Below are 21,088 nucleotides of genomic sequence, written 5' to 3'. Positions count from 1 at the left end.
ACTGGGGCTTGTCCTATGTTGCTATTGAGAGCCTTTCCGCCACCATGTGAAGAAATTCAGATTAGCCTCCTGGACCATGTGGAGAGAAGCCCCAACCACTCTAGCTCTCCCAGCTAAGTGAGGCCAAACTAGACCGTCCAGCTCCAGAGGAGTTGGCCCAGTAGAAGAATAATACAGCCAACCTAGAGAATCTGGAAAAATAACAGACATGTGTTATTTTAAGCCATTAAGTTTTGGGGTGGCAATATAGCAGTTAGCTTTTGCTTTGGCTAACTGATACCATGCTAATTTTGCTCAGAATAAAAGCCAAGGGGTGCCTGGGTGACTCAGTTGGTTAAGTGTCTGACTCTTGGTTTTGGCTCAGGTCATGATCTCAGGGTCTTGAGATCGAGCCTTGCATCGGGCTCTGTGCTGAGCGCAGCGTCTGCTAAAGTTTCTCTCTCCCTCTCCCTCTGCCCCTCCCCACCTCGCTGTCTCTCTCTCTCAAAAAAAAAAAAAAAAAAAAAAAAAAAAAGAATAAAAGCCAATATCCTAACATAGCCCACAAGGCCCTACAAGATCTGGCTCCCCTCATCTCATGACTTCACTTACAGCCTCCTTGTTATTCCTCATATCTAACATTATCCTACCTCTGTGCCTTCGTACTTTCTGTTCCCTGTTCCTGCAATATTCTTTCCTCGGACACCTGCATGGCTTGTTCCCTCACTTCCTTGTTATCTCTGTTCAAATGCCACCTTACCACCCTAACAAAATATGCTGGACACTTCTCAACCACCCCCCTGATCCTGCCTTCTTTCCTTATTATTATCTGACATGTTCATTAAACATTTATTTTTTGTCTGTCACATCCCCTCACACACGCGCGAGACACCAGAATTTATGGTCTACGAGGGCAAGATTTTGTTCTGTTCGTCACCATAGCCCCATCACCATGGAATTTTTTATGACCAAGAAAATGATGAAAACTGTGGTACTTCTGCCAAATTTGGTGTCTAGGTCTACCAACAAGAATATTCCTAGGGCCTGTGGTAGGGAAAGTGGCAACTGCACTCAACACTGGGGGACATTCCATTTAATGCAGGCTGAATTCCCATGCACCCACAATGTAGAAAACATTCAAATGAATGCCCATTAAGGATTCAAACAGGGCCCAGCAGGATGCTGGCTTGCCACTGCCCAATTGAGACTCCATTCCTTTTGACCTCCCCTCCCTTCTTTTCCTTCCCACTGTTTCCCCATCAGTCTGTAATACCAGTTTGTCAGATCATTTAGTTGTTCACCAAATGGCTGGGAAGACAGAAAAACTCCAAGGATGTATTATTAGCATAGAAATTTATTTGAATTCAAAATAATACAGTTATATTTAGAATATTGTAATAATTATCTAAAGCAAATATCGTCATTGGCTCTGAAACAGTTCTAAAGATGTCATTCTTTTGAAGTCAAAAAATATGTAGTAAGAATGTACAAGGAAGCAAAAATATAAAAAACAAGGTTGCTGAGTATTGGGAGTTGTAACAAGGACGCACTAAGGTAATGTAACAGAGTCCAAATTATAAAACATGCAGCAAGGAGTTCTCTAGCTTTCTCAACTCCCTGGAAAATCAGTGACCTCAATAGTGCAAGAATACTGCCACTTGGTTAACAGGACAAACTTCCCAAGGGACCCAGGTAGTCATTCACCACGCTTCCCCTTTTTTCTACCTCCTTTCCCCACACCAATTTCTTTTCTTTTCTTTCAGATCGGTTTCATCCTGTTGAAAAAATATTTGGTTTTATTTGTGGAGTAAATAATATCCTGATTGAAGTATGCAACGATGTCGTTGAAGAGGCTCAGGGATAAAACTTTTGAAAAAGGTTAATCAGCTAGCTAGCAGAGACCATCAGTGGCTTGCAGGAAAGTAAATTCAGGTAACGCATGTTTGCTAAATAGGTAGAAAGAATAAGCAGTTAAAAATGGGTGAAAAATCCTAGGAGTTACTGGGACCTAGACGATCAAAAGCAGACAGGTGACCTTTGATTAAACCCATTTACTTGTGGAGTGAGCTCTCAGGAGGCTCCAAGATAGAGTTTGGTGGTCCGAGAGTGTCCACGGCCAAGGGCAGACTCAGAAGCTCTCCTCCTCTCGTAGAAACTGGAAGACGGACGAGAAGTCTTTCTTTGAGTAACCCTTTGCACACATCATTCTGTAGATCTGATGGGCCTGACTGCCCAGAAGGATCGGGCTCTTTGTGCTGGTGGCAGAGTCTTGTGCTAACCCCAGATCCTAAATCAAACAAGGGCAGGAGGGAACACATTGAGACTGGTAGTTAAGGCTCACTTTGGAACCGTGGCTCCTAATGCTTTGGTTTCAAAGAAGGAGAAACGAGGTCTGAAAAAATAAGATACTTATGAATATTGTGGTAAGTTATATATATTTTTATAAGTACTTTCATATAGCTGCCAAACTGCTCCAGACAGAAACCTTAATTTCTGAGTGTCCTCTCCACTCCTCCACGCAGACCTGTTTGTTTTGTTTTGACTTTGGACAGGGGTTACTATACAGATGAGATCATATAGGGAAATGCTTTTTCAAATCTGCAGAAGCCTGTAAGCCTACGACAAACCCCATTATGGAATTCCTGAATACCCATTCAATCTCCTACTCAACAAATATTTAGCAACTGCTGTGTGCCGGACACTGTTCCCAGGGCTGGTGATACAGGTACGATAAGACCAAGTCACTGTTCTCATGCAGCTTGGGGAAGATGGACAACAGAACAAATACTAAAACTTCAGACAATGACAAGCACTATGAAGAAAAATAAAACAGGGCAAGGGGCTGGGAAGTGGCGAACAGCAAGGCTCGGGTGGAAGGAAGGGAGTCCTGGGAGATGAAATGTTTAGGGAAGACCTCTTTGAGGTGAAGACACCTGACCTACAATCTGAATGTTAGGGAGTAGTGAGTTCTTTGGAGAGCAGGGGGAAGAGAGTTTCAGGTAGATGGAACAGCAACGAAAAGACCGTGCGGGGGACATGGCTTGGATATTCAAGAAATAGCATTCAATTCAATGAGGCTGAATGAGAGTGAGCCAGGGGGCTGGAGTGGGAGATGAGTCTGGGATGGACACAGGCAAAACACGGCAGCTTTAATACGTTTGGTAAGGAGTCTGGATTTTAAGTGCAATGGGGCATCCGCCTTCATGACAACGCTTTAACATCTCAGTGAGCTAATGCTTCATTCTGAGGGTCTCAGAAAACTTATGGCTGTTTAAAAATAGACAAAAGTTCACATTATAAATCTTTCAGAGTTAAACGGTAGCTAATGAATACCCACTACCATAGAAATGGAATCTTGTCCGAACCTGAAATATCTGGAGTTGATGGAAGACAATGAAGACTTGGATAATTGAAATAATATCCTCCACATTTCATTTTATTTGTGATTTTATAAGAGCTGCAAACTAGTGGCAAAACCAACTAGATCTTCTTCTTACCATTATCACCCTCACTTCTCCCACCAATGGAAAAGTCAGCAAACAATGAAAGGGGAAAACAAGAAGCAAGATGAGAAACAGTTCTACTCGCTGAGAAACATCCTTGATAACGGAGCAGTTATCGATACCGTCCACTCGAAGTAAAAAATTATTCAAAGAAAAAATAAGTTTCTTGACTAGTATGATCGTATAGGTGCAAACAGGATTTTGTGCTTATTTGTATAATTTTCACAGGTAGACAACAGATCTGAAAAAACTGCTTAACCTTAAATTCTTCAATAGCTTCTTAAAACTAAAGAGGGAGTTTGTCACCTACACAGTTAACAAACACACGGCTGCACTACTGCTCATACCCGGACAAACCTCTCTTGTTGACATCGTTTTGCAGCGTATCTGCAAGATGTGTTTACTTTCAAGAGACGAAGAGAAAAATCTACATAGACTGCATTCAACTTTTAACGTAGTTAACTGGAACAGAAGAACTCGGAGTTAAACAGAACATACCAAGGAGGACACAATACTATCGAGAAGACAAGTCTATAGTTTTTCAAATGGGCAAGTACATACCCCAGATAAAACCTAACAAAACCAAAAACACGGACGGTAAAATAGCTTTGGCGCCTGCTACCTTAAAAGATGCACATTCTAAAAAGAGAAAAGTGATTAGTCTCTCAAAGTCTGAGAGGCCTATCTTGAAATGTTAGAAAAAGAAGGCATCCTTTGAAGCTTATAATATATAATTTAAAATAAACAGACTTTCCACTTCACTAATCAAATAAAATATTTATGAAGCCATGAGCTAAGTGGGTAGTTCAGGAAAAATACAAAACAATTGTAATAAGGTTTCAACAAGTTAACGGAGGAAAAAGTTGTTACGTTTTACAAGGAAACGGGTATACTGGGGGGAGTATCAAGAGTCGTCGTGATTTTCCATACGTTGTTCTGTCGTGGCTATCACAGACATCCAGGTTGGAGAGTGCAAAAGAATGTTCTAGTTTTCATACTAACTGTGTTCTGATTATATACACATAACATGTTAGAATTTTATGATGTTTAAGACCTAGAACTAAATATACAGGCCTCTACTTCAGCGACACACTAACATCATATACATTTAATGGCAGTTGAGCAAAACATCTCTTAGGAAGTAAAGCCTTGGTCTGCCCAAGCAGGTATGGCTGCTTTAATCCATGTGGCATCGATGGGGATTTCTTTAACCTCCATCAATTTCTCTATACGAATCTAATTAGCGATGGTGTGTTTTTGTTAACAGCACTCTGAAGTGATGGAAGATTTTTTTTAAAGTTCCTAAGTACTCTCATTCCGAGCAAAATTAATAAGTCTTCCTCTTTATGAGAGAAATCACAACTGCATTTCATAGAGGAAAGGAGAATAAAGGAGAACAGTAATTTCCATATGTTTTACTCCCATACTGTCTCATGCTGTTAGTTGAGAATGCTACCGTTTATTACCAAGAAAATCGTTTTAAAGGGAAGACTTTAACCGTGGCAGATTCTGCCTGGGCAGCGCCACCTCGGCAAACAGCGAAAGCTCAGGTGTACCACACAGGGGAGGCAGCGAGGGCAGAGTCCCCAGACAAAGCCAGCGCGGCAGAAGACCAGGAGGCCAGACCAGCTCATCTGAGCCTTTGGACGAGAAGCCTCCCACTTCTTACTACACTCTGCTTGTTAGCTGCTTCCTCTGTTCTGACCATTAGCGGTATTACAGGAACCGAATACGCTACCGGCTCACAACCCACTTCATGGGGAAAGAGAATGGAAACTGAGCATAAATGCGATTCCTCCATTCTGCCATGTGCCCTAATAAATCACCTGCAGCTTCAATGAAAACAATATACTTAAGGAGCTCCTTCCTGTTTCTAACAACAGCCACACAGCACAATTACAAAAGCCTGTGTGGAAGGTATGCAAACCTAAATACAGGATACAGATTGGCATAAAAATAAGTATTTTCTTAAATGACACATGAGGGGGAACCAAACTGCAAAATAAAAAATAGTTCAAACACTGCTTTATCCAATAAATATTTAAAGCACGCTGACGATTCGCCAGGAACAGTGCCAGAAGCTGGGATGGAGGGGGCAAGGACAAATGGGGTGCAGGCAGAGAGAAGAGCCAGCCTGGAGGTCTGCAAGTGAGGGATGACAGGCAGAAATGAGTTCAGTGTGGCTGAAGCGAAGAGAGGGGTTGCGAGGACAGAAACGAACTGGTAGGACAAGCAAAGGCTAAATCATTAAGGGCTTCGTAAGACAACTTGCAGATGGACTTTCATCTACGAGTGATTGTAGAGACAGAGACTTAGTAGGAGAAAAGGCACACCCGGGTTTTTACACCCCAGAGAGCCCGCTCTTTCCCATGATGTAGAAAATGAACCGGAGAGGGCCATGAAAGGCAAGGAGACCAGTAAAGGGCTGATGTGGAATAATCTAAAGGAGGCCCGGCAAGGTAGTGGTAGTGGCAGGAGAGGGGGCTGCATGAATTCAAGGCATATTAAGAAACAGAATGGACAGAATGTCATGGAGAATAAAGGAAAGTAAACTGAAAATGGTGTCCGCGTATAGGCTTTATTATTTTTGTAATGGGGGGTGTGTCAACTACGGGGGCAGGGTGGTGGGTGGGTAACAGCTCTATGCAGAAATCTGAAAGTCTATTTCCCTAAAAAGTATTTTCTAAAGTTGAGATCACAAATAGGAGGAGGTCAATAATGTGCTTTTCAAATGACTTTACACATAAATACACACATGTTCTTAAAACAGGAAGATGTATTTAGAAATCTACTATCATGAGAAAGATCCTCTCTTCTTTTGTGATGGGTGTACCCAAGGTCAACGTATTAAGAAAATTCTTACTGCTTCCATTCTAAGGACTTGGTAATAATGAAAATTTCTGATGAAGAACAAAATGCTGCCATCTCATATTACAAACAAACCCAAAACCGCACAAAATAAAACCCCCAGCCTATTCTGCTCATCTGAAATGAACAAGATAAGGATTTTTATCGAAGCTAAGTTTTAACTCCTTTCCAGTGAGTGAGTGGGTCACTGTTTTAGTAATCCTGCCTTCTAGGATAGACATATGTTTTGTTAAAAGGGAGTGAAGGATTAGACCATTAAGCATTTCTTCCCCCTCTCTTGGGTCGTCGCTGCATTTACCATACCTTAGCCATGAGCGTTGCCCCGAATCCGCCCTGATAGTTATTAGCCGACGGAACTCCATCCATCACCCCAGGTACAGGATTGTAAGTGTCGCTTGACCAACACCGTCCTGAGCTCATATTTAGGATTTTAGCCAATAGTTTTGGGTCAAGCCCTAACCTGTGAAAGGTCAAAGAAAAGAAGTGTTAAATGTCAAAATGTACAAGTCATGCGTGACTTACTTACGTATGAGGATGCTCCATCTTCTTTCCCCATTTATTATATGTCTTCAAAAATCAAAGCAGATTGATGAGCGCAAAGAACCCAATCTTAAATTATAGGGCATTAAAAGTGCGTGATTAAACATTTCAGAGCCAGGAAGTTCTGCACTGAGAGAAAACCTTCTGCACTATCTTACTTTTCAGTAACACCACACAATCGCCGAAGTGTTGTTGGTTTATCACACACGTGGGTTTTCTAGTCTTTTGGATATTATTGCATTTATGTGTCACATAAGAACCTTAAACCAATGTGATAATCTAAATTCTACATTCTTCACTCACAAATGATATATTTCAGAAAGAAATACTGACAGATAAACTATGCATCATGGGAGTCCGTGTGGATGCATTTATATGTATGTTTATTCTTTTAGCTTTTATGAGAATGAATGCAAGAGATGAGCCATGGGCAGTAAAACGAGCTTAAGAGAAGTTATCATTACAAAAGAAGACCTTTCTTGCTGCAAACTTTTCCTTATTTATTAAATCTTCATTAGACGATCTTGCTTATGAAGCAAGTCTGCACAGAGCTGTGACATATGCTATCTATTCAGAGACATGCATTATAGTTCTGGGTCAACTGCTGATAAGGTTACTGATCCTGATAAAACAAAGCTTGCCCAAGCGGAAACATCATTTGTTCTATCACTGAGCTGATGGCATCAACGGCTGTTCAGTGTGGACCCAGAAAAAAAGAGAATCAAAATGCGGCAATACTTTGATTCTGAGTACCTTAATGCAGTTTGGGAAGCAGAGTCTTGCTAAGTATCACTGAATCAAGTTTCAAATAAAACTTTCTACCCAGCAATTTATTGGTTTCTTTCATACAAAGAGCCATTATAAAACAATTGTCATAAAAGCTTTCTGCTTTTTCTTAGAACCAATCTCTTCCAGAATTAAAAAAAAAAAGAAAGACTGAAAAGAGACACATGAAAATGTGAAACAGATTGTGTATTCTGGCATGCCTAAGTTCCTGTTTACTTCCTGCGTTTGAAACCTATGTCTGTTTATTTCCCAATGTGAGTATCACGACCATTACAACATTCTTCCTATGCTACAGCAGGGGGCGAGGGCTGACAGCCAGGATATGTATGGATTTACCACACAATACAACTGTTATATAATCAGGCTTTCAACCAGCAGCCATGGTTCAAGGAATATATATGGCATGCCACATATGTGAATTCATATGGTGGGCCGTGTTATTACAGGGGGTTTTCTTAAGGATTATAACAGAGAAGATTCGCTCTAAATCCGCTGCCATACATTCTGTTCAATGGTAGACTGCCAGAAAGAAACCCAACATTCATTCATTCCTTTATAAAAATCCAAGTCTGGGGGCGCCTGGGTGGCACAGCGGTTAAGCGTCTGCCTTCGGCTCAGGGCGTGATCCCGGCGTTATGGGATCGAGCCCCACATCAGGCTCCTCCACTATGAGCCTGCTTCTTCTTCTCCCACTCCCCCTGCTTGTGTTCCCTCTCTCGCTGGCTGTTTCTATCTCTGTCAAATAGATAAATAAAATCTTTTAAAAAAAAAAATCCAAGTCTGTTACTGGTGTAGTTTGCTATTGCTGCTTTCTTTCCCCTTTTAAATAAAGTGAGGCTATCAGTATGCTGTTATAGTGGATAACTTGGGAAAAGATAAAGCCAGCATACATAGGGAATAATAAGAAAAGTAAAACCCTATATATATTAACAATTAATTAATCTGTATAACTGCAAGTATATTCTCTAAGCACAACTGTTCAAGAATGTCTATGTCTAATGTGTTCTGTGAGTAGGAAACCTTTTTAAGACCCCAAAGCATGGTTCTTCCATTGCACTTGAAATATAATTTAGGTGCTTCTGAATTGAGGTTTTCTTTTAAAATGGCTCATCACATTCAAAGCAGCAGAGATGCTCCTCTCTTCATCATCGACCTGCTTATACTCAACAGTTCCTCACAACAGTCTTTACTGCTAAAGCAATTCATGCTCTGTCTCTAGTACTCACCAAAATGGTGAGCAAAGCTTATTATCCTTTGTAAAACCCTACATTTCATTTTTCTCGAGTGTTTGAGGAAAAATACTGGCACTGATTCACGGAACCCTGTTTGGTGAACATATTACTATTCAGAAGCATCCCGAGGGGCACGCAAAAAAGCCAGGTGGCGTTTGTTACATGCTCGCTTTCAAATCTGATGCTTCCCCACTGTGCTGACTCCCCTTTAGGAGACGGCTACTCCCTCTCTGCTTTTCCTCCCCCGACTGCCCACCCTACAGCAAAGTGTATCATTAAAAAGAGCAAGTTAGAAGTGTTTTGCATTTCATCTTTCTGAGGATTCTTTCACTGGCACATATATAACTGACAGTTAAAATTAGACATAATATTAAAATCAGTTACTGAAGTCCTCTGTCTTCCACTGTGCCTAAGGCTTGTAATGGTCTGAAACCAGCTAGAATACACAGTAATTGTCATTCAGAGAGTCTATCCTAGAACGTCATGCTTCACTGGAGAAGACTGAGTTTCCATTTGAAATCAACAAATTAATCCAAGACAGGTATCTGAAAGGGCAAGTTTAATAGGAAGCAGCTACTGGGCTCTCAACCATGATAAAATGTTATTGCTGTTTCCCTGTAAATTGGCTGGGAACATATGATACTTTCTGCATAAGAGCCCCATTGCTGTTCAGGAGATATACAGCTCAAGCCATCAAAAGGATGACAGTCTGTCAGTCCCCATAATAACTTGCCACTGGATGTTGGTTCGAGAGTGTGCGCGTGCATGCATGTGGCTTTACAATTGCTGGAATGTTCTCTGATATAAACAGAGAATGAATTCATTGCTCTGACCGCATATATAATGCAACTCAAATAAACGTCACTGTGTCAAATCTACTCACCTTTAAATCACAAGAATTCTAAATGAACTTTTGAGAGAAGTAAAAATGATGCATACACGTAAAAAAAAAATTAAAGAGAATCCAAATGTGCCTTCACTATAACCAGGGCTTTTAAAAAGGAACAAAAAAGTTTGTTCACCTTATAGTCTCAAGAAGTATCTACATTGTCTGGTTTTACGTAAGAACAAAGCAAATTATGTCACTAAACTGAGACATTTGTATCACAGAAACAGATCTGGAAATGAAACACTTAAGACTATGTCAGTTTTAATCAATCATTCACTTACTCATCATTGCTTACACAGATCTGCCACGTGCAGGCGCTGTGCGTGGAGCCAAGGAGACATAGTAAAGAAGCTAAGAAGAGGCTGTGCCTGCCCTCCAAGAATGGGCCAGTTAAGACGCACACAGGTAACTTTTACCTGAGGCAGGAGAAGTGCCTCCCTTCTCTCTCTCTCTCCCTCTTTCATCCACTGAGTACCTACTATGTGCTAGGTATGTCCTTAAGATACAGCAATGAGCAGATAAAGCCAGCCCCTTTCATGGAGCATGCGTTCTAGTGGGGGAGACAGGCAATAAACAAACACATAAACAGACATGCCAGCCGGTGAGAAGTGCTACAAAGAAACCACTTTACAAGTACAACCAATTCAAATACTAACCACCACCACCATCAATCGCATCAATAACTACCATGTTGAGCACTTACAATGCGCCAGGAACTGTTTTAAAAGTTTTACATGGATTAACTTATTTAATCTTAGCAACAATCCTATAGATAGATACTATTATTTTTGTCATTTTATAGATGAGAAAAGCTTAAGTCTGTGGCAGAGCAGGGATGCAGGCATTGTCAGACACCCAAAATCCCACCATTCTGAGTCTCACTGGGTCATGTGGGTAGTGAACTTAACAGTCAATAACCCAATACGATGATGTTTTATCAGTTTGTTAAGAAATTTGGTCCAACTTTTATTGTAAACCTTTTGCCACTTGTTATCTATTGTACATATATATTAGGGTATACACCTAAGAGGCTTCAGGTCATCATCACCTAAATGAAAATGCAACAGAATCCTAAGGGCAGTAGCCAAGAAACTAAAATTATGCTTGTGGGAAAGTTCTCATCTTGAAAGGCCTTCCAGAAGTTCAACTGTTTAAAGTTTCCTTTAAGGTGGAAGAAGACAATATGGTTGTTGCTAGAGGGGCCTGGTCCCTGGTTGGTAATGCAAATGACCTGCTATACCACCAATATTGGAAAAAAAGAAAAACAAAAAAGTCAATTCCCAGTGGATCAAAAATAAAAACATAATAACAACACTTCCATAATCAACATTGTTCCTTTGTGATACACGGGGACAAAACTTCTCTAATGCAAGCAGGGCACCTTCGGTGCCATAAACCTATGTTCTAAGTCCCAACTAGAACCCAACTGGAAGGTAGAAAGGTCCAATAAAAAAGATTCTCAAAATATATTGTATACCCATATTTTTTATGCTTTACTTTTTTAAAATAGCATTTTAAAATTTCACTAACATCCATAAAGAGTCACTGTAAAAGATCATAGGGTCAATAAGAATTTTAAACTGTAAGATTTTATTCTTCTATTTTTTTTTAAATGGGAAACAGTGTTCTAGAAAAAATACTGACTTACAAGGATGAAATTAATCAGAAATGATCACTTCATAGGAATAGGTGACTCAATTTGTAAATGTTGACATTAATGCTCTAAAAAAATTTCACTTCAGAGTGAACAGAATATAAATGTGGCTGAGCCACTTGGATGCTGTACTACTCTGTGGGAATTTACTACTTGGGAATTTATGCTTGCTGATGCCAATTTTCTCTTTCACCTTGCAAAGCTCAATAAATCGTGGCCACTCTCTATACTCTATTAGAGAACAATCCTGTCATTTTAAACCATGTCTGTAAACCATGGAGAAAAGACAATAGCAGAAGCAATCATTTTTAGGACTTTCAAACCACTGAGAATCTTTGCAAGATAAACTGATAAAATCCTAATGCTACGAAAATAAGCAATTCATTAGTATAATCTGAAGCACCAGAAGCTCACAAATTATTCTAATAGTTAAGGAAAACTAGGGAGTTCCTAATTTGTGTCCATTCTTTATATGTGATATATGCAAATATATAAATACCGATATACATATATATATATGTATCTATATATATGTATATATAGGTAACTAATGTATGTACAGTTTCAGAAAAATTAAACATTTAAAGGTTCATCTTTCTAAACACTGTTTCTATCATAGTGGATTAAGGCCAATAATAAAGGGATATCTATTTGTTGCTTTTGCTCTTAACATTTCTATTTGGAAATTTTATTACTTTTCCTCTTCTCTTTGATAACAAACTCACTGTAGTAGCCAATGTATATATTTCATTGTATATATTTTATTCAATTCATTTGATTCAAGTGACTTTCATACTATTCTTCATTAGCTGGTGTTTGGAGTTAGACTTCTATAAGCACTAAGCATACAAAGATTTCATTTTAGAATAGCAAGTGATCAGCTAGTAAGAGTTTCGCTAGGAAAATTATCTGAGGAAGACCAGAGGATTCATCACTACACCTAAGGAATACCCTGATCCAGTGGTGCTCAGAGTAAGAAGCAGGATATGAAACAAACTGGCAAAGATAAAGAGGGAAATTTCAGCACAGCATAGCCTAGGTTATCTACGCGTTTGCTTTTTTTATCAGATATTCATTTATACCCAGAAGAATGAAGATAGAATTCTAAAGATGCATACGCACACTAATGCTCTAATCCTATTGTCAACACCAATTAATTTTGTATGAAATTTTGGTTCCGGAAATTTACATCTTCCTCTTCCATGAAATTAGTCTAGAGGATGGACATGAAAACAAGGTACTGGTAACAAGTTTTTCATTTATGAGTAAGAGACCCATAGCCTAAAAACTGGCTACGTACAGACATAGCACTCTGAACAGCTTCCTGTATACTACCAGTTTTATTAAGGCTTTGTACAGATAGGCCTTACCATCTTACAGACATTCAATTTTAAAATGTAAATGGTACAGGATATTGATAAACCAATTAGCACTGATGCAAAGCAAATTCCTCTTTTATCTCAATTACAACATGACAACTTAATAGGTCAAGATAGTTTAACATCTGAGACAAGGGCAATTCAATAAACAACAGCATCTTGATATGGTAATTAAGAGGAAATGTGAATCCATTACTGTGTTTTAAAAAATATCTCAAGCACTCTGGCTCTTTTTATTGCTTTTATCAAAAGCTGTGATATGAAACACTACTCTGATTTGTGATATATTTGGTAAGCAGCTTGGGGAACTATGAAGAAAACACCTGAATAAAGCATCTTGCTAATTAAGCATTTTCTAAAGTAAGAAACATGTATTTATTATCATGAAATACAAAACATTCAAAAAATTAATTAGGTGATTAATCATATGTAACATTCCTAACCCAAAAGATTAAAGGCTAAAATTAAGACATTAACCTTAAGCATCCTGAAGGATGATGATCATCATAGGAGAAGGAAAATTCCTGAATCACTTTAAGCAAAGTATGAATGCCATTTTATTTTAATGGAAAGATAGATCCTTAATGTAAAGTAACAAAACCACAAGCAAGTTAAAATGAAAGAATTACGCACATGAGTTGCAGTTTTATGAATGCCATTCAGTTTATCCCAAGACCAAACAATCAAGAACCCTTTTAGTGTAGATTTTGGAGACTAAATTTAAAGTAGATACGTAAAATCAGTCATGTGGTTGGATAATACTTGAATTCGCTATACATTAAAACGCCGTTTTATACAAATTTGCCCTACACTGCCAAAGTCCGTTTAAATTTTATAGTAAAAGTGTTTCTTGCATTTCAGTACAAGAGAAGAAATGGAGCTCCCATATAAAAAGGATAATGTAACTTCGAACACATAGCACGATACACTTTATGGCTATGGCAAAGAGTATTCATGCTCTCCAGGGTCCTATTGGTCGTCAAATAAGCCAAGTCTATTAAAGTTCAATAACGAAGTACTTTCAGAATGTTCCTGGATCAACTCATTTATCTCTCATGAACATTTTTTTCAACATCAGAAAATCAAATAGGGAAGCTCATAAAAATTGTTAGTACATGAAAATGTATTTTCAACAAACCTGATTCCAAGATTCATAGCTTCAGCAGTTCCAATCATACTAATAGCTAACAGCATGTTGTTGCAGATTTTTGCAGCCTGAAAACAAATGGAGTACCTATTAAATACCTTCATTTTCAAGTTGTAGCTCACAGGAAGTTGTTCTTTCCCCAACTCCACAGGTTTCTTTCTAAAAGTCGGAGCGTTTAACTGTTGATTCTCTCAAATGGGCAAAGGAACGTGGTGCCACATGGCTCCTTCTGAGCCTATCAGGCTATCTGGGAGCAGACTCTTCCACTGGGTAAGAACCCCGCAGTGGCGGCCAAGCTCCTCCTGTGGGCTCAGTCTGTAAGGAATACTGACCTATGTGGCATGACTGCTCTTTTTTTCGCAGTTTCATCGAGATAGAGTTGACACGCAGCGCGGTCTAACTTCAGGTTGTGGAGCATACTTACATGCATCGCGCAATGCTTACTGTAAGGTTAGTTAACATCCATCGTCTCATACAAATACAAAAAATACAGGTACATATATATTCTCTCCTTATGGTGAGAACTCTTAGGATTTACTCTCTTAACAGCTTCCATGTACATCACACGGCAGTGTTAGCTCTAGTCATCATGCTGTACACAAGATCCCTAGCATGACTGCTCTTCATGGAATGGGGCTTACAATCTAATTGGGGCAAAGGAGTAACACAGTGAAGATAGAGGCAACAAACAAACAAACACGCAACTGAGTGGAAAATTGTATGGCTACAAGACAGAGACAGTAGGAATTCCAAGTAGGAATTCCAGAGGGCAGGAGCTGAGAGGAAATGGAACCTAAACCCATGTCTTAGAAGCCCAGGCAGGAATTTATTTATTTATTTATTTATTTATTTATTTATTTATTTATTTATTTATTTAAAGATTTTATTTATTTATTCAACAGAGATAGAGACAGCCAGCGAGAGAGGGAACACAAGCAGGGGGAGTGGGAGAGGAAGAAGCAGGCTCATAGTGGAGGAGCCTGATGTGGGGCTCGATCCCATAACGCCGGGATCACGCCCTGAGCCAAAGGCAGACGCCCAACCGCTGTGCCACCCAGGCGCCCCACCCAGGCAGGAATTTAAACAGGCAAGAGAGAGAGGGGAGGAGAGCAAAGAAAAAGGTGAATATATAAGAGGGATTAAATATATCAGAGCGTGGGATGTTCTTGAGAACAGTAAGAAAACAGACTCATGTTTTAAGGAATAGTGAGAAATTTGATAGGTTAAGACTAGGGCAAGAGCTGTGAAAGCTAGGGTAGAGAGTTAAAATTTGACCTGACAGGAAACAGGCATCTATTCAAAGTTTCAGAATGGAGATGTCTATGATGATACACACACGTTAATGGAGTAGGTTTTGGTCACAGTGTTGGGCAGAGTGGTCAACTTGGCATCCAGGGTTTCTGAGCAGTACACAAGGTATGAGCTAATGAGAGACTGGACCGGGTAATGTGAGGAATGGAGAAGACTGTCAACAGTGAGAGATACTGAAGCAAAAATCAGCAGAACTTGGAGACTGGACAAGAGAATGGAGACAATAGGTATATCCGAAATAATACCAAAGTCTTGAATAAGATACAGAGGGTGCCAGTGACCAGGACCAAAGATTAAGAGGAGGGGATATCTAGTGAGAGCCTGTGTGTTGGTGGGATGGGACAACTAGTTTGATTTCAGAGTTCAGTGTTGTCATTCACCTCCAGCTGATTACAGAATTGATATATTTCTAAATGAAAATTATTTGCTTTTCAAGAAAAAGATTAGGGGCGCCTGGGTGGCACAGTGGTTAAGCGTCTGCCTTCGGCTCAGGGCGTGATCCCGGCGTTATGGGATCGAGCCCCACATCGGGCTCCTCCGCTATGAGCCTGCTTCTTCCTCTCCCACTCCCCCTGCTTGTGTTCCCTCTGTTGCTGGCTGTTCCTATCTCTGTCAAATAAATAAATAAAATCTTTAAAAAAAAAAAAAAAGAAAAAGAAAAAGATTAAAGTGTGTAGGTTACTTCTTCCTGACTATATTACAAACAGAACTGTAGCAAGTAAATAGATGGAGGATAACAGCAACTCAGACACCATGAGCACTTCATATGGAAGAAGTTTTAAGAATGACGTCAGTGGTCACTAAGATAATATATCAGAATCTGAATGATGGAACTTTCAATACATTTTTAATAAGTTAATTGGCTCATGTGGGCTTAATTCCAGCAGGAATGATGGAAAACTAATTTATTCCAAATTAATTAAAGAAAATCTGAGCAAATAAAGGGGCACCTGGGTGGCTCAGTTAGTTAAGTAGCCAACTCTTGATTTTGGCTCAGGCCATGGTCTTGGGGTTGTGGGATTGGGCCTCGAATTGGGCTCCACACTGGGCATGCAGCCTGCTTGGGATTCTCTCTCTCCTTCTCCCTCTGCCCCTACCCACCACCACCACTCCCCCCTACCCCACCCCATGCTCTCTCTCTGTCTCTCTCTCAAAAAAAGCAAAACAAAACAAAACAAAAACTCTGAGCAAACAAAAAATCCATATATTGAACAGAGTAGGGAGGAATAAGAAATAAGAATGTGGTCAGGAAAGAGAAATAACATTAGTCAATTTTATATCATCAAGTCAGTGTCATTAATGTGAAAATGTTACCTGCCCGGTCCCAACAGCTCCACAATACACCACATTGGAGCCCATGCACCCCAGCAACTCCTGGGCAGCAGCAAATTCATCTTCGACTCCTCCCACCATAAATGTGAGGTTCCCAGACCGAGCAGCTCCCACACCTGAATGGTTTGGGGGTAAAGGGACAGAACAAAAGGATACATTTCTTCAAGTGTTTAAGTAGATAGTAAAATTAGAGAAAATCCCAAAACAAATAAAAATATCTTGCCTCCAAACTGTATTTATGTCAGGCACGTATGACACTCTAAATCTCTCCTGAAGAATGTTTGTGTGTGTTTAAGTAAGCTCTACACCCGACATGGGGCTTGAACTCACGACCCCGAGATCAAGAGTCACCTGCTTACAGGCTGAGCCAGCCAGGTGCTCCTCTCCTAGGATATTTGAAAAAGTAAGTATTGTGGAGTTTAATCATAAACCAAAAGGTACATACAGATTTAAACTCTTATTCTCAATTCATCTCAAATATCTGGCACAATCATGGTATAAGAGATAGGCGACTCTGAAATGTGCATTTTATTCACATGTACCTATTATTCTAAGTAATCTGTTCAGTAATAGAAAGTATATGAAAAAGGTAACTTGTGCCCTGACCAGTGTGAGAACAGCCACAGGGGTCTGCTGCCTGAGTTCGGATTTGGGAGTCTCTGGCCCATTAGCTTGTTCTCTGTATACTATCTGCAGATGAGATCTACAAAGAGGAAGACCTGGCTCTTTCTCCCACAGACAAGCAGGCATTTCAGATGGTAAGAGTCCTTTTTAAGGTAAAGAAAACAGTTGCTTATTTAGACAGATTATTCTGATGTGCACTTTCCAATGTTATTTGATTTTTCTTTTCCCTCCTGCTGTATACTTTTTGAACAATTCATTCCTAGTGATATGAGCAGGAAGAAGAAATGAGCTTTGGTTTGGCTACTCCTTCATAGCTCTTAACAAAGGTCTGATACATATTCATGGATTGAAATGATTGGTTAGCACACAAAACATGCCCTAGACTTGTCCTAAAAGGGGGGGAAGCCTCATTCATCTAAATTTTTTAATTAACTATAAATAAAACCAAGAGTAGTATTATTGCTTTTAATATTAGAGAAATTTTAGTTCATAATTTTCAAGTTAGGTTTTGTTGACCAAAACCAGGAAAGTATGTGGAAGAGCTGTATTAGTACCATTTTTGCCTTTACACTTCATTATATAGGACAGCTAGGAATAAAGAAATTGTAATTGTCTGTGCTATGTATCAAACCTGGCCATTAGAACAGACAACTGCAAGTAATGGCCTACTTTTTAATTTAATTTATTCAATGAAATACATAGTTTATATATATAAAAAGCCCAAGTGAAGAGATCCCTATTTCACTGAAATTGTGAATATTTTGCTATTGCCAAGTCAAGTAGCCTTTTCCATTTTACAGTTCATGCTATTTTAACTAATTATTAAAAGCAAAAGAGGTCAGCATTATGTTAGCCAAATAATTATGGAAGAGGGAGTGCCCATGTGTTATGAAAGCCTGAGATTCTCACACATAAGGTTAAATTACATTATTTCACAATATTTCAGACACACTTTGGAAATGATTATGTACAAAAACCCAATTATAACAAATGCTTTTAATCAGCCAGTCTGTGTCCTTTGAACATTCTGATAATGTTGAAGTTTAAGTGACTGTCACTTTGTTAGTTTCTAATTTACTTCACTAAGATGGCAGATCATCATTACTGTTTTACAATTAGTTTGCTCAATTTCTAGAGCCATTTTTATTCAAACCACATAACTATCCTTACCCTAATCCTGTTGATCTGACCTAGGAAAATTAAGTATACGATTTAAGTCAAAGCTTACAAACAAATCCAGCGCTATCCATCATAGGTCAATAGCTTTGTATCTAGATTACAGATTGCTAAATAGCTTCAGAGAGTCATTTATTAAAGGAAAATTAATGCTGACAATGGTTCTCAGCTGGTTAATCTTTTGACAGGTATACTTTCTCACTTGTTCAAACACATATTTCAAAAAGAAGAAATAAGTTACTTAAGCAAGAGAAGACCACAGAAGAATAACTCATCTTTTAACTCAGAGATCTGTGGTATTTCCACTCTCCTTCTCTCAATGTGGTGGCATCATTATTGGACTTTTTCATAACCCACACTCCAATGTCAGGGTCTGACTAAACTGCTAATTCTAAAGGTTCGGCATTCTTTGGGACCAAATCCTGTCTTTCCATACATACTCCTCTACCTGTGTGACACTATGAAGCCTAGTCCCATTGCGAAGGCAAAATTAAGACCTAAGTAATCCTAAAATAAATGTAACCATTTTGAGTTTAGGAAATAATATTAGGAAGGTGAAACTCCAAAGTTACGTAAGACATCCTATGGATTTCAGAAGACACTGTACAGATTTTGATGACTACCAATAATAAATAACACATTTATTATATTGCCATGCCACTTTAATTCAAGTCCACTTCCCAAAACAGGAAAATAGGGGTGCCTGGGTGGCTCAGTCAGTTAAGTGTCTGCCTTCGGCTCAGGTCATGATCCCAGGACCCTGGGATCAAGCCCCGCATTGGGCTCCCTGCTTGGCGAGAAGCCTGCTTCTCCCCTCTCCCACTTCCCCTGCTGGCGTTCCCTCTCTCACTGTCTCTCTCTCCCTGTCCAATAAATAAATAAATTCTTAAAAAAACAAAACAAAACAGGAAAATAGACTATTACACACTTTTGTAGTTGCTAGAATATTGGGAGAAGTATTTTAACCTTACATTTAAGTAAATGTATATACAAAATCAAAATACATCCTGTACTTAGTTGTATTACAGCATTAACAACTCGAGTGCTTTTCTCCCATGACTGCAGAATCAGAAAAACTGAACTCGGGGTGCCTCGGTGGCGCAGTTGTTAAGCGTCTGCCTTCGGCTCAGGGCGTGATCCCAGCGTTCTGGGATCGAGCCCCACATCAGGCTTCTCCACTGGGAGCCTGCTTCTTCCTCTCCCACTCCCCCTGCTTGTGTTCCCTCTCTCGCTGGCTGTCTCTGTCAAATAAATAAATAAAATCTTAAAAACAACAACAACAACAACAACAAAAAACTGAACTCATTTGTACAGATGAAAAGGCAAATGGCCAAACCATTCAAAATAGATGGCTGGACTACCCTGTTTTTAAGGGGACAGCCATCCTACCACTTGTCCTGGAGTCTGCTTCAATTTCAATCAACCTTAGAGGGGAGAAATCTAATCTAAGTCTCAAATCTAATCTAAGTCTCAAAGTCAGCCTCTCACTCTTTTTCTCTCTCTCAAAGGTATCACAGGAAGCCTCCATTACCTAAACTGTCTTCCTTCTTTCTTTCCTTCCACTCCTATTTATGGTGGACATAAAAAATTTGACCACTGGAGAGCCATTTGTCAGTGGTTTTTAATCCTGGGAAGGAAGAAGAAATAGTCCTTGTCCTGAAGGAGTTTGAAACCTAGTGTTTGTGGTAGTGGAGGTGAGTGTGTACGTGTATATGGAGATGGGAGAAGAGAGAAGGCAAACAATTATAAATAGTAAAAGACAGATGCATACTACAGGAAACATCTACATACAGTCATCTGGAGATTCAAAGAAGAAAAATATCATCAGCAATTATCTGTTCAGTGCCTTTAACAATTTGCTCCATCCTTGTGCTTGGGAGAATATTTGAAATACAACTATTCCAGGAAGTCCAAAATGTAAGGTCACAGTAGGTATAAAACACAGTCTTTGCCCTCAAAAGGTATAAAATACAGTTAGGGAAAAGAGACATATACTCAGAAGTAAATGCCAAAAGGTAGCATCATGTACCAAGTGTCATGGATGAGGACAATAGCCACCAAATCCTGATTCCCTCTTTCCTTCCATGGTTTGACCTTCGTCATCGAAAGACTAATGAGTTCTCAGAAAGAGAAAGGGTGAAAAAGGAGACAAACTGTTCTCAAAGAGTAATGGTCTTGCCATCAACTGTGGGTAGGCTTTGAAAACTTTGATAAGAATATAGGTATTCTGGGGGCGCCTGGGTGGCACAGCGGTTAAGCGTCTGCCTTCAGCTCAGGGCGTGATCCCGGCGTTATGGGATCGAGCCCCGCATCAGGCTCCTCCGCTATGAACCTGCTTCTTCCTCTCCCACTCCCCCTGCTTGTGTTCCCTCTCTTGCTGGCTGTCTCTACCTCTGTCAAATAAATAAATAAAATCTTAAAAAAAAAAAAAAAGAACATAGGTATTCTGGGGGCGCCTGGGTGGCTCAGTTTGTTGAGCATCTGCCTTCAGCTCAAGTCATGACCTCAGGGTCCTAGGATTGAGTCCTGTCTCGGGCTCCCCACTCAGTGCAGAGCCTGCTTCTCCCTCTCCCTCTGATCCTCCTCCCCACTCGTGCTCTCTGTCTCAAATAAATAAATAAAATCTAAAAGAAAAGAAAAAGCTTACTTCCCACTTCCTTAAAAATAA

At 39.6% G+C, this 21,088-nt stretch overlaps 1 protein-coding gene across 2 annotated transcripts in view; it reads right to left on the bottom strand.

Moving 5' to 3' along the window:
* The window catches only part of HIBADH (3-hydroxyisobutyrate dehydrogenase), a 175,194-nt gene that overhangs the window by 72,206 nt on the left and 81,900 nt on the right, over window positions 1-21,088 (bottom strand). The window contains exons 5-8 of one of the 2 annotated variants that reach the window (XM_045792965.2): window positions 16,603-16,736; window positions 13,969-14,045; window positions 6,654-6,810; window positions 1,316-2,266 (exon numbers count right to left, since the gene is read on the bottom strand). In XM_045792965.2, the coding sequence (XP_045648921.1) occupies window positions 2,108-2,266; window positions 6,654-6,810; window positions 13,969-14,045; window positions 16,603-16,736 (527 nt within the window). In that variant the 3' untranslated portion in view covers window positions 1,316-2,107. Of the gene's footprint in view, window positions 1-1,315; window positions 2,267-6,653; window positions 6,811-13,968; window positions 14,046-16,602; window positions 16,737-21,088 lie in introns of those variants that run through there. The other variant, XM_045792966.2, reaches the window with a different exon arrangement.

Source organism: Ursus americanus, chromosome 3 (genome assembly GCF_024610735.1).
Source record: "Ursus americanus isolate L20-20 chromosome 3, mUrsAme1.1.p, whole genome shotgun sequence".
NCBI lineage: Eukaryota > Metazoa > Chordata > Mammalia > Carnivora > Ursidae > Ursus > Ursus americanus.
This window is presented reverse-complemented; position numbering and strand designations above follow the sequence as displayed.